The sequence below is a fragment of the Fulmarus glacialis genome, unplaced genomic scaffold (assembly GCF_000690835.1).
Source record: "Fulmarus glacialis isolate BGI_N327 unplaced genomic scaffold, ASM69083v1 scaffold14084, whole genome shotgun sequence".
In the NCBI taxonomy this organism is placed as follows: Eukaryota; Metazoa; Chordata; class Aves; order Procellariiformes; family Procellariidae; genus Fulmarus; species Fulmarus glacialis.
The window spans coordinates 1-13703 of NW_009208792.1; the positions used below are offsets into that span (position 1 = coordinate 1).

General features: G+C 44.4%; 1 protein-coding gene across 1 annotated transcript; it reads left to right on the top strand.

Moving 5' to 3' along the window:
- Window positions 1–43: 43 nt before the first annotated feature.
- TAC1 (tachykinin, precursor 1) lies at window positions 44–5229 on the top strand (the record flags this gene model as incomplete). The annotated part of the gene is made up of 3 exons (XM_009576616.1): window positions 44–137; window positions 820–843; window positions 5180–5229. Coding segments are annotated over 3 exons (168 nt in total), but the record flags the coding sequence as incomplete, so codon positions are not given.
- Between the last annotated feature and the right edge of the window lie 8474 nt (window positions 5230–13703).

A 13703-nucleotide genomic window follows, 5' to 3' on the forward strand; every position in this document is an offset into this window, starting at 1 on the left:
GGGGCGGTCCGCGCTGAGCGCCGGCGCTGTCGCCCCGCAGGAGGAGCTGCCGCTGCCCCTGGAGCACTTCCTGCAGAGGATGGCCCGGAGACCCCGGCCCCAGCAGTTCTTCGGCCTCATGGGCAAGCGGGATGCCGGTGAGCGGGGCGGGGGGCTGGTCCCTCTCACGCTTCTCTGCATGCCTCTTCTCCTAGTGCCGCTCCAAACTTACCGCGGTTCTCACTCGGGTTTAACGCGTTAAACCTTTCTCAAGAGTTGCGATGTGAGTTGCTTGGTTTTAGTCTTGTTTTGGTTCGGGTTTTTTTTTTTCCCCCCAAGCTTAATATCAGATAAACCCACCGACTGGAAAAGAGTGGGGTTCACATTAAAGTGCAAGTGCACACCAATTACAGCATGTAAATACCAGCAAGTAGTATCACGATAATTCACAGGTCGGCATATGTGCCACTAAATTGCACATATAGTGCAATATGTGCAGACTTGTGCACTGAATTGCACAATCCCAAAATTGTGCAGAAATTGGTTGCGTATACAATTATTGCCATGTTTTCTACATGTTTATTGAATCAAGAATTGCTCAAAGTAACTTGGAGCTAAACAGACCTAAATTGTGTGCATTTAGCTGAAACAAGATTTTGTAGTCTATTCAAAAAGAAATGCAGTTGTAAATGACCGCCTTAATTTCCCTTAAGTGGAATATGTGTAGGGTAGTTTCTGTATTTGATTCTTCAAAGCATTGCAGTGTCATCATATGTATATGCCAATCCTTTTTCAACAACTTTTTTTCCTTTTTTTTCTTTCTTTTTCTCTTCCAATCAGGATATGGCCAGATCTCTCACAAAAGTAAGTTAAAAAAAGGCAAATATTTTAAGTAGTTATTAGAAGATATTCAAATAGGGAATAGTGTATTTGAGGGGATTAGTTAGAAGGTGACTGGGTTCAGCTAAGGACTGGCAGCACTGGTGGTGGAGAAATGTTCTGTTAAAGGATTGAAGACCCCCCCAGTGCAGCCGTGAGCCTGTACCTCATCTGAGCCACCACAAGCTTTGAGAATTCAACGCACATTAATGTGTGGACGTTGCAGCTCTCTCTTATTTCCCATGGGGGGGATTCTGTAAGCCTTTCTCATAGGCAAGGCAGGCTTACTGCCAGACTTGGAGAGGAGCAATTAAGACAGCAAAATCTGGAAAATTAGAATAGTGAATTCCCAAATCCCCAAGAATGATTCCACGGGAAAGCCCATGTCGTCGCATGCAAGACACTGTATCTGTGCTCTCAGCCTTGTCTGGGTGGGAATCAGACCCCCGCTCACAGCAGGGGCTGATTGATGATGTGCTGCCATATAAACAAGCGTATCTTGCCCCATTAATAAGCGTGCCTTGCTTTGCTTCTGTGTAACACCAAGCGGGAGATAGTGTCAGCAGTGCGGTGTTACCATGTTCTGCACAGTGACAGTTTTATTCGCTGAATTTATCTGAAGATGCTTAGACAGAAGCCGGAAGACTTTTAATAAGTAAAAATGATCTTGTATTCTGAGAGACCTCCTCTGTTCACAGAGGTCAATAACTGTCCCAGTGTTCTGTTAGCCACAAGATTTTTATCACGAGGATTATGTATCGGAAGACCAATTAAAGAGTCCGATAGAAAGTTCACGCCAAATAACCTGCTGACTAAAGTAAAAAATTATAGCTTTCTGAAACAGCTTGAATTAATACCTGTGAGGTCTGAGGATCATTCATCTTGCTTTGTAGATGAATTAGCCAAGCAAAATTCTTTCCAAAGAGAAATTTCTAAGTTTGCCTCAAAAGTCAGCTTAGAGAAAAAAGAATGGCTCCTTTTTGTTCCTTATCTGAAACATATAGCTACCGCTCTATCTGATGTGTACTGTAGGCCAAAACTTGGAGTAATTTATCCTCTACACATCCAGTGCCTTGAGGAGCACTAATGGGACAGGAAGGTAATATCTGAACTCATAAATATTCCAAAAATAGAGCCAGACTGTCTAGCTCGGACGTGTCCAGACATAGAGTCCCATTGGCTTCCTCTCCAGGAAGGGCTCTGCCTGACCTGTGAGCAAGATTTTTCTTCCACGTTTCAGAAAAAAACACCACCAGGTAGAAGAGATGCATCACACAGATGCAGGCTATACCAAGACGCTTGTGCACCAATGCCTTCTTGTGCATTTGCTGAAATCAATAGTAATTGTTACCGGGAGAGGAATAAGAATCAGTTATTGGCCATTGTTTTTCCATTATATTTAAAAAAAAAACACAAAACAACCCAAAAAGTCTATCTGAGTTAACGAGAAGATGTCCACTAACTGGCCTGTGCCTTGGTCTAACCTGTTCAGTGATTTTAGTCAGACTGATGTTTGTTCTCCATTGCCTGAGAGTGGTGTGAACAACTAGTCTGTGAGACAAACAGTTCTGGAGCCTGTGTCTTCCTTCCTCGCGAGAACACGTTATCTTAAAAGCTTGCCTATTTGAAATGTATTAAAACACCCCCAAATATATTTTTTTCAGGGCATAAAACAGACTCCTTTGTTGGACTTATGGGCAAAAGATCTTTAAATTCTGGTATGTATATGACTAAATCTGGTACTCAGTAATATACAGCCTCTTCATTCTGTTGCCTCTTTGTTCTCTCCCAGCGGATGGAAGAAGCAGTCTTTATGTAGTGTAGACCCAGAGTTCTCTGAAAAAGGACCAGGATTTTCTTTGTTAACCAAGATATTTCAGGGTCCGCTTCACTCCGATGCTTGAGATGATCAGGTTGGTCTGAGCTGCAGGCAAGGTCAGGCAGAAGTCCCCAGGGCACTTTCCTTACTGCCCTGTCCTCGGCAGCAGCATGTTCTGCTGGTCCCCAAAGCGCTAATGCAAGACAAAACTGAATTTTACTGACACATCAAGAAAAATTCAGAGGCTGAAAATGTAAAGCTCATTTAAACTTGTGATCCAAACCCAGATCTCCCCAGGTAAAGGGATATCCTTATTGTCTCTGGAGATCATTATTCCTCAAACTTGGAGCAGAAGGTGAGAGAGCAGAGATCTGCCATTAACACCACCTTATTCTGCAGGTCAATCTGTTGAACATTCCCAGCCTCTTCCAGCTTTTCATTTTACCTAAAAAAAAATAGCAGCAAGCATTTTAAGCTTTGAACCGATACTGTGAATTTGGGTTATTTTCCCACAGCATCCATATAGGGCAGAATCCTCCTCCCTCATGTGCATAACCCCTGTGGGCCACTGCAGAGTGCCAGTACTTCTAGCTCCCCTGTGCTCCAGGGCTGTACTGAGGAAATCCCTCACTGCAAACCATAAAGCATCAGTTAATTCTCCAGAATAGGAATTAAAAAAATAAAAAACCTAATATGTATTTCATGTCTCTGAAATAGTTCTCACTGTTTTGTTAAATGGATGATAAATGTTAAATTACTAGCTGACACCTTCATATTATGTGGATACACGCTGTGATCTATATTCTGCAATTATGGTTGTCAGTAACTTTTATTTTCAATTAAACCCTGCTCAGACTAGTAATATTGCTCTCTGCATCATTTTGCAAATTGCTATGTATCATGAATAATTTTGTATAATTTTATCTGTGGTGGCAATAGCTATTAAATGCATAATACCTGTAAATATATCTGCTATCACAAAAGTAAATAGCTTGGAAGTAATAAATCGGGTTTGGTTTCCATTGGGATTACATTTACATTAGTATGAGAATGTAAAATGCAGCAAGTGTTTAAAAAAGGCAAAGATTTTATTGCCCTAATTTCAAAATTGCTGGTATAGTCAGGATACTGTTATGTGGTATTTGTAACAAAGGGGAATAATGAAGTTTTACCCTGTCGGGGTATGTAATACCTGCCTGACAGGTAAAACTAGAATTCACTGCTTTTCTGCTCGATTCCCTGAGAGAACAAATGGTAAGAAGTTGCTTCTGCTCCTCTGGAGGAGAAGATAGGTTCTAAGGACTGCGTAATCAAACCAAGATCAGGAGTATGTGCTAGGACTGTCCTTACTTCTCCCTACTGAAAGATAGTTAACTGGGCAGGAGCTTTTCTTGGTGCCGAGCCTTGGTGCCATGGTTTTCTTCTCCTGCAGAAAGCCCCCGAGTCCCCTGGCAACGCGGCGTTCACACCGCCCCGCGGCTGGGTGTGAGCGCGGTGCTGCTTTAAAGCCTCATGTGACAAAGCAGAGTACCGGCATGCTGGTGCCCCCGTTCCTGGTTTGGTAAAATGGGGTCTGACACTGCCTGTCTCCCAGGCTGTGCAGTCTGTCAGATGAACGCTCCAGGCAGAAGCTAAAAAACAGTCACACGTACAGTAAAGATACTGTAACAATCCATATTGAGAAAGAAAGCTCAGCTCATTTAGCCTGGTGAAAATTGAAGTCTTGTTAATTTAAAACTGTCACTGATCCAAAATGCCAGCTCCCTGTGGGTTGCAATGCTGAATCCCCCCGAACTAGCTGTGCATTGCATGCAACAGTCAGGCATGCATATGCTCCGTGAAAGCAATCCTCCCTTTGGGGTGGAAGCAAAGGTGACCAGCTATGTCACCCTATGGTCAGGCACTGCCCAAGAAGGGCTCTGAGTTTCCCTCTCATTTTAAAAGAGCAAGAAGGAGAGATCTACTACTAATAAATGCTAAATATGTTACTGAACACTATTCTAGGCTGTGGTTGGTCCACAGGGTAGTCTGAGGTTTGCTTAGCTCCTGCTGCAGATTTTAGTAAAAGGTATCACTGTGTGCAGGGCTTGGGGACGGGGAGGGTTTAAACTTGGCAAAGAGCTGACTCTGCAGGACAGCGGGTGGCCATGTCGATGCAGAAAGCGTCTACCCACAAATTGATCTGAGTGCTCACATCCCATCAGTTAAATGGATTACCGGAAGATAAAAAAGCTTTGAGTCAATGGTGCTTCAAGCAGCCCGATAGACGAGAGGTAGAAAGCATTGCTCAGACCTTCAGCCTCCTGGAGGACAGTGTAGTCTGAGGGGTAAAACCAAGTGAAAACAGCTCAGGGCTGTGCCAGGACCCCTCACGTCGGGCCCAAACGCTCTGACGGGGTCCGGTGGTGACCCAGCAGGCTGCAGGTCTCTGACGTTTCCTCGTGCTGGCTGGGGTTTATGCAAGGCTGCACCACGGGCTTCATTCTGCTTTGTTTTTTGCAGGATCCTCTGAAAGGAGCATAGCACAGAATTACGAACGGAGGCGTAAATGAGACATTCCTGTGCATTATTTATTAAACTTAATTTGTTCCAATGGCCAATGCAGTGTAATTTAAACTAACCACTGTATGGAATAATTATTTATTTAATAATAACCAAGGGGTTTTGGTTTTTTTTTTTTTCAGTTGTACATTCAATAAAATTATTATTTTTCATATTGTGGCAGCGATACGTGTTGTGTAGGTGCGTTGTGGTTCTGAAAGGACCAGCAACCCTGGTGACGTCTCACAACAAAGCACATCGTTTGATATGACCCGTACAGTTATGTTCACTAAACAAAGAGAATCTTCTTTTGTTCGTTGAAAGCGAGTCTATCAGCTTCACAGCCAGTGCAGAACAGAGCTGATGTACAGTCTAGTGCCTCAATTTGTTTTCATGGTTTATAATGTACTGTAATTTCCGTATCAAAAAATATATTTGTATCATTGCAGCATGTTTTATGTTTTGTGACTATGTATCTATATATTTTAAAAAGGGGGGTGGATAAGGTTTGAATGTGAATCCGAGGTCTTCATTTCGTAGTCTGGAATTTTATGATAGTAACATTTTAAATAAAAACTACTCTGGGGATTTTGCAACATACTTCCTTTGGTGACAGTGATGGTGTTATTTCCCAAGGCGGTCCGGAATGAGACTCGGATCCAAGCAACAGTGGTCTGAGACTGGAAAGAAATATCAAATTGATGCCTTCCTTTTGCAGGGAGGCCACGAGCCTCCTAGTGCGGGTTTGGTGAATGCTTTGGGGGATTTGCTACTAGAGACAGGCATTCCCAGGATTGCTCCGGGTCACACAAGGTGCCCGTCTATCCTAAACCCGATGGAAATCAAGAAGTGTGTTGACTGAATGAAAAGGGCCCGATATAACCCCGAGCTCCAAGTGGAATAATTTGCTGTGGAATTCATCCACTACTGCAGGCTTGTTATTTGAAAGCCGAGCTTTTAATAAATTCTAGCTCTCAGATTCACAATAAAAACACTTGTTGGCTTGAACCCATGCAATATAAGAGAAAAAAATGTGAGTGCAATCACCTTTTTAATTAAAATGTCTGGTTACTATATTTCCAGGACAGTCCCAAAACGTTACATACATCTCAGCAGATGCCAAAGCATCTGGAGGTCTATATTCTTTCCACCAGCTGTACTTCTCTATTTGATGCTATCATGCGAGCTTTCATCAGAGATGAATCAGCAGTAAAAACAGCCAGGATATACAAACCAAATTTCAAAATAAGTAATACAAAGTGATTAACTGGTTGTTGTTTTCCATTTCGGAAGTTGAACTCGGCGACCTCCGTTTTCAAGTTTACCTGAGGCATCCCCATAACTGCACCCATGAAGAGCGGGTGGGCGTAGGACCTCCCTCCTGCTAGGTTCGGAGCAGCACCTCAGCCTGCCCATGCTTAAAACAGACCCTACTTCCAACTAAGTAGGAGCCGGCTCTAGCGAGGTGGGGGGCTACATGGTGGGAAAACTGAGGTGGGCGGATACCACGCTCGTGTGGGACACACTGGTTATACTGGTGCTCTGCCAGCTCTTCGTCTTGCCAGGGCTAATTTTCAGACTAATAAACTTTGGTATCAGCTCCCACTGAGCTCAGTGAGGGGGGAAGCTGGTTGCTGGGCTAACAGCGTGAAAAGGAGCACAGAAATGTGTGTTGAATAACGCTCAGTGAAGGGTAAAAAGAAAGAAAAAGCTTTAAAATGCTGTCCCCCGAGCCTGGAGGCCCATGCTGCTCCCAGAGCTCACAGCCCGTGTGTGCTGAATTGTGAGACACGGAGAGGAAAGAAAAAGCCCCGCTGCTCGCTCCCTGCGGCCTGCGCATCTCACAAACCTCCCCGCAGAAGCAATCGCTGCAAACATATTTGCAGCCAGAGAAAGCCGCACAAGAGAGAGTGGGCTTTAAGTATTTGGAGGACAGCACAGGTATTAGTTAATAGCACCCAGCAAAGGGCTGGAACTGAATCTTCTGGCAAAACCATAGAATCACAGAATGGAAGGGACCTTTAAGGATCATCAGGTCCACCCCCCCTGCCATGAGCAGGGGCATCTTTCACTAGAGCAGGTTGCTCAGAGCAGAGCCCCGTCCAACCTGACCTTGAATGTTTCCAGGGACGGAGCCTCTGCCACCTCTCTGGGCAATCTGTTCCAGCGTCTCACCACCCTCATCGTAAAAAATTTTTTCCTTACGTCCAGCCTAAATCTACCCAATTCAAAACTGTTGCCCCTTGTCCTGTCTGCCTTGGTGAAAAGTCTTTCTCTGTCTTTCTTATAAGCCCCCTTTATATATTGAAAGGCCTCAATAAGGTCTCCCCGAAGCCTTCTCTTCTCCAGGCTGAACAACCCCAACTCTCTCAGCCTTTCTTCACAGGAGAGGCATTCCATCCCCCTCATCATTTTCGTGGCCCTCCTCTGGACTCGCTCCAACAGACCCATGTCTTTCTTGTGTTGGGACCCCAGAGCTGGACGCAGTACTCCAGGTGGGGTGTCACCAGAGCAGAGTAGAGGGGCAGAATCACCTCCCTCAACCTGCTGGCCACGCTTCTTTTGATGCAGCCCAGGATACGGTTGGCCTTCTGGGCTGCGAGCGCACATTGCCGGCTCATGTCCAGCTTTTCATCCACCAGTACCCCCAAGTCCTTCTCGGCAGGGCTGTTCTCATCCATTCAGCCCCCAGCCTGCACTGATATGTTGGATTGCCCCAGCCCAAGTGCAGGACCTTGCACTTGGCTTTGTTGAACTTCTTCAGGTTCGCATGGGCTCACTCCTCAAGCCTGTCAGGGTCCATCTGGATGGCATCCCTTACCTCTAGTGTATCAACTGCACCACCAGCATTTTCTCTAGAAGAAAGGCTGACCCTCCAGTGTCAAAATATTCTCTTGTTACGTGGCTGTCTGATGAGTGGTTTTAATTTGGCGTTTGAAACAACTCATTTCAATTTCTGGTGGCAAAATAATGCCAGATTTGCGCCAATTTAGGTTTTGAACAATAAGATTAAAATTGGCATCGATTTATATGTTTGTACAGACATGTATTCCAAGCTAGAAATAAAGCAAACACACACCAAAAGGCACAGCCTGAAATGTTCCAACTCTACCAATGATACAAAAAAAAAAAAGCCCTTACCATGTTTCAGCATTGGGGACCGTTCGGCTGAGCTGTGCCACGTTGGGGCTGGGGGCCGTGCCTGCCCAGCGGGTTCCGGGCAGACCTGGAGACGCATGAACCGTGCACGCCTGCGGGCATCCAGCCCAGCACTGCCCATCCCCTCTGCGGGCTCGCTCCCGCCACCCTCCTAGTCAAACATTTGTCCTCACAGGCATCCTGGGGTCCTCAAGACTCAAACAGGAATTCTTATTCTTATTCTTATTCTTATTCTTATTCTTATTCTTATTCTTATTCCTATTCTTATTCTTATTCCTATTCTTTTTTCAGTCTTTAGCAGTAAGTGATATAGTCTATACATTATTCAGCATTTCAAAGGGACTTTTTAATAATTTCTGTGGTCTTTAATCTCCCTTTTGAGGCTCCTTCAGCTTTTAAACACTTCTTTGTGTTGGACAGCATTGCTTGCAGCCCTGGGCCACTCACGTGGCGATGCCAGCCCTCCAGCTCCACCGCAGGCTTTGGAGAGGCTTTCACTAAACGCCCCTGCCGTCTCTGCAACAGCCAGCCATGACTGTGACACAGACTGTGCTCTTCTTTGATAGCAACAGTCTGACATCCCTCAGGCTGCATAAGCTAATCAATAAAGCTGCAGCAAGGGCATTTGTCAGTGAAATGCAAGTGAGTTTTAAATAAAGTAATAAAAACCTTTCTAGGAAATTGGCACAGAGAGTAAACCCAGGGTGATGCTGGTAATTGTCCCCACTGGGGAGGTGCTACAGGCAATTTGACGCCACAGCCCGCCTCCAACACGCTCTGCCCCCTTTTTGCTTCTCTTTTCCCCCAGAAATACATCATTCATCTGCATCATGGCAGGCGCTGCTCTTCTAGTAGGTCCTGTCTCCCCCCTCCCACAGGCACTCCCCTTCCCCCAGACAGGGGATGCTAAAGTCAGGCTGGCAGCAGCCTGCCTGGCTCAAGCGTGACCTGGAGGACCATCAGCTCCATCCATCGCCTCCTTCTCTCTGCCGATGCATGGAGACTGGTCCCCCATTGCGCAGATGCAGCCAATCTTACCCTGGGGAGCCAGAGCCACGGTGTACATAGCCCCCCGTGAACCAGGGAGCTGGGCGGGGGGTCTGGCTCCCCATATACACCTCGCCAGGGCAGTCTGGGCTCTGCAGTGCTTGCTCACCCAGCTGCCACAAGCGAGTCCCTTGCTGTGTTCACATCAGGAGGCTGGTATTTTTTAGCATGGTTCTAATCAAAAGAAAAGGAAAAATCTGGAATTGCCTGGGCATGGAGATCTTTGCGGGGAACCCAGCCCCCAGCCATCTCCAGCTAGAGCAGAATAATACCAAGAGGTTTTTTAAAATTATTGAAGTGATTCTTAAAAATGCTGTTTATTCAGAGTATGCTAGTAGCAGCTCCTTCAGAGCTACCAAGAGCTATTATTTAAATGCAGGCTTTGTCCCTGCGTCTTCTTAAACTACTGCTTAGATAACTGCTTTAGCGTAAAGAGATACCGAGCAAGTCCCAGTGCAAACTCCAGTAACGACCAAATTTTTTCATGATGAGCCTGAACAGTTCCCTTAGCCATAGCATTGCAGACTGCGTTAACGAACGTCTCCTGGAGTGCCGGGACGAGAGCACGCAGCGGCTCCTTCCCTGGAGTTGTACTGTGTCAGGATGCAGCCGCCTGCAATTCCGGGTACAGCTCCGTGTCCTCACGCTACCTCCAAAATGGCTCACTTCCCTTTACAGAAAGTAGTCATTACTGGAAGAGTAGGGATTTTTTTTTTTTTTTTTTTTTTTGCTGTTAGCAAGTGTACAAATGTCTTCCAACTTATCTACATCTTTCAGGGAAGAAAAACAGACTCTCTTTGCATTATTCTTTTAATGTTTTTGAAAGAGCAGAGGCTGAAACATTTGTCAATAGGATGGGCATCTGGGCTATATGAAATTCATGATGATATTCATTAAAAATTATCACAGCTCCACCCCTGACAGATATCTGGTTTCTGTCAGAATAAACCAAAAACTCCTCAGCTCAGAAACTCCTTTTTAGAGAGGTATGCAGAGCACGTGCAACAAACATCACCTCTTGCTTTCTACGTCCAGCTCTAAATTAAACAATATCACCACTTGCTGTATACAGAAGAAATGAAACATGAACAGGCTGTTAAAAAGCCAAACTCTTCATCTGTCACGGTGCTTCACGCTCTCCCAGAAGCCTGGAGGGAGGAAGCCCGGCAAGGTGAGGTGGCTTGGGCAGAGGTAGCAGGAGTGGCCGAGCTAGAAACCCTGTACCCAGCTGGCCGCTTCCGCAAAGTGCTGTGTAAGCGTTAAGAAACATAGGAAGAACTATAAAGCATAAGGCTGAATGTTAAGAAAATCTCTACAAATTTAAAAAAAAAAAAAGCTTTTTTTTTTCCATCTAAACCGTTTCTTACATTGTTATTTTAGAAGACCAGCTGTAAGAGAGTTAGAAGACATACCTGCACCAACATATGTCAATATACTTTTATCACTTGCTTTCTATAGGAACTAGTTTGTATCGAAAACACCTAACTGAGCAACAGAACACCACCTTTAATCAAAGACATTCAATTTTGGCACATAGAAATGCTTTTTATTTTCACTGTTATAATACTCAGAAAACAATAGGCACATTGTAATTCAGTGTACCAAAGCATTAAAATTCAAGCAATACCCTCTGGAAGTAAATCTTGCTTGGAGAAGATACACATTAATTACTGAAGGAACATATACATATAGTGTGGCTGCATTAAGACTGCATTTAAAAGCAAAAGTTAAAAGTAAAAACCTGTTGGTAGGGAATCAAACAATGGTGACAGATTTTCTGCATATCTGTGTGAAAAATAGGCTATATTTGTGTCTGTTAAGTTATACGATGGGTACAACTGAGAAATGAGGTTTTCAGTGTGATAGAAAAGAGATATTTTAAGAGATGCTTTGCATATACCTGCAGTTAACTGTTTGCAGATGAAAAATTTTGCATATGCACTTAGCTGGGTTTTTTTTTTATTGCTTATATGATGTACCCATACACTTGAGTTTATTTTAATACAAGTATACCACATAGCTGAAGAAATAATGTTGCGTGCTGTTTCATTTTCTAAAAATATTTTATTTTTGAGATAACACCCTGTGGACTACATCCAGAAATACAGATGTTGCATTTATTTAAAAATAAGACCTCTGGGGCAGCCCAGCAAAGCGGATTCTGTTTCAGTGCAGCTCTATGCTGTCTGCCACCGAGAGGAGGAGGGCTGGGGAGCAGGCTGAGTTTGGCAGAGCGGGGGCAAGGTGGCTGGGCAGCCCTTTGCAGCGGTGCTGTGGGACCGTGCTAACGTGCACGACATGGTCCCACCGACAGCAGGTCCCACCCCTAGGACCTGCTGCTCTGCGTGTAGGTCCTAGTGTCACAGCGGCTGCTGGCCTGAGTGACCTTGTTTTATGAAAATCATCTGGAAAAGAAGGTAGAGCTGCACAAAATATTTTCCTCTTTACCCTTTTCTATGCGCACAGTTACTGGAAGAGTCACAGGGCATGAGCTGCCCAGACAGAGGGGGTAGCTCGGCAGTACCTGCGGCAGACAGGACTGGTCCTCCAGGCGCTCTCCAGCTCCATTACAGTGAGCCCTTCTCTATCCATCGGGGGAACTCTCCCCCAGCTGCAGCCTTCGACTGCCAAGGAGGAGGAAGAGGAGCTGAATTTCTAGCAGGGAAGCAGGTCATCCCTCTGTCCCATGCACCCGGCTGTGTCAGCAAAAGTTGTACCCCCCTTTTCTTTCCGTGGAGTCAGTCACCACTATAACTGCATTGAATATATGAACAGCTTAGTTTTAAAGCACCCGCCTCTCTTCAGAACTAAGAGTCTGAGAAGAGTTTATTCACTTACCTTTTCAAGTGTTTTCTAGGGAAACATTTGTTTTACCATCACTGTTGGTATTGCTGCATCTAAAGTATACAGCTACCTGCGTTGCAGAGGAGATGATTTATTGCACTGAATATGAAAAGTAAATCTCATCCAGCATTTACCATTACAATGGCAGAATGAATTTGGGCTGGAGCACTTTCCAGCTCAAACAGCTTACATCTGTTAGCAAAAAAAAAGAGCTTTGCTGCAGAACAGAAAAGTAAAACTTCCAAACAAAACAATACCAGATACCGAAATGATGAATTTACTTTGCCTCCCATCAAGAAGTGTTTGTGCTGAACACAAACCGGTGAGCCCATCACATATTACGAGTCAGTGGAAGCGTTAGGGCTCAGGCTGACTTTGTTTGGTATTGATCTAATATTATTAGTACATTTCAAAGATATTTATTTAATAGTGTTAGATTTTACAGGTGAACTACACAGCCAAGATAGAACCTCTTATTCTTTTCTTCCTTTGCCAAGCAAAACAAATGTCTTATAATTCTTAATGCTAGTTCTTCCAAAAACTTGTTCAAGAGACCCCTTGAAAAAGATGGCCAGGGCAATGGTGCCACATCTCACTTTCGCTGATGTTTTCCACAGGCGCCATGGCCTGGAGTCATGTAACTATATGAGAGTCTCACGTTTTATGCTGAAAAAGAAATAAAGTTTCCAGGCAACAGGTTAAGAGGAAAAATTTGAAATTATTCAGAAAGAAGAAAGGAAGGAGAAATTCCAGGTACAATCTTTTATAAAACTTTACAGGTTTAATATAGCCTTTAAAAAAAAAAAAAGACAAGTGCCTGGCACTGTCAGCACTCCATATGTTTGTACACTAGAACTCAATCACAGATTCTCAAAACCATCAAAATGCTGTTCCCAGAGGGAAAAGTGTCACCTTGTGCTAGTTACTCACTTTCTCTGCAACTTTACAGAGCACTGAAACTTTATTATATAGAATCATTTCTGCATTGCAGAAGATACCCCCTACCATGGAAACCCGAGGGAGAGCTGGCACTATGACCCCTTTGCGATTTTCATCTAGTAACATTTTCATGTTATTCTGCTAATGGCTTCATCAGCATAGCCATGAGATGATGCTGCTACAACAGTCCCCAACCAGAAGGGATGCACACCATATTGGTTTGGTCCAACGAGCCCAAGAGCATGGCTGAAGGCAGGTAGGAACTCCCTTTTGTCACAGGTATATGATCTGAGTGCACAAAGAGAGGCCCCAGCTTCAGGAAAAATACATTTCACGTGCCAATTGTTGAAAGAAAAGTCTTTCTTCACTACAAAGGATGTTCCTAAAGATTTTCTCTATGCTTCTCAGGAGGACTTTTGCTTTGAACTTTCAACTGTCTGGTCAACTATTAGAATCGTAAAGAAAAAGAGTTACCTTTCCTGAAAAAGAAAGAGAT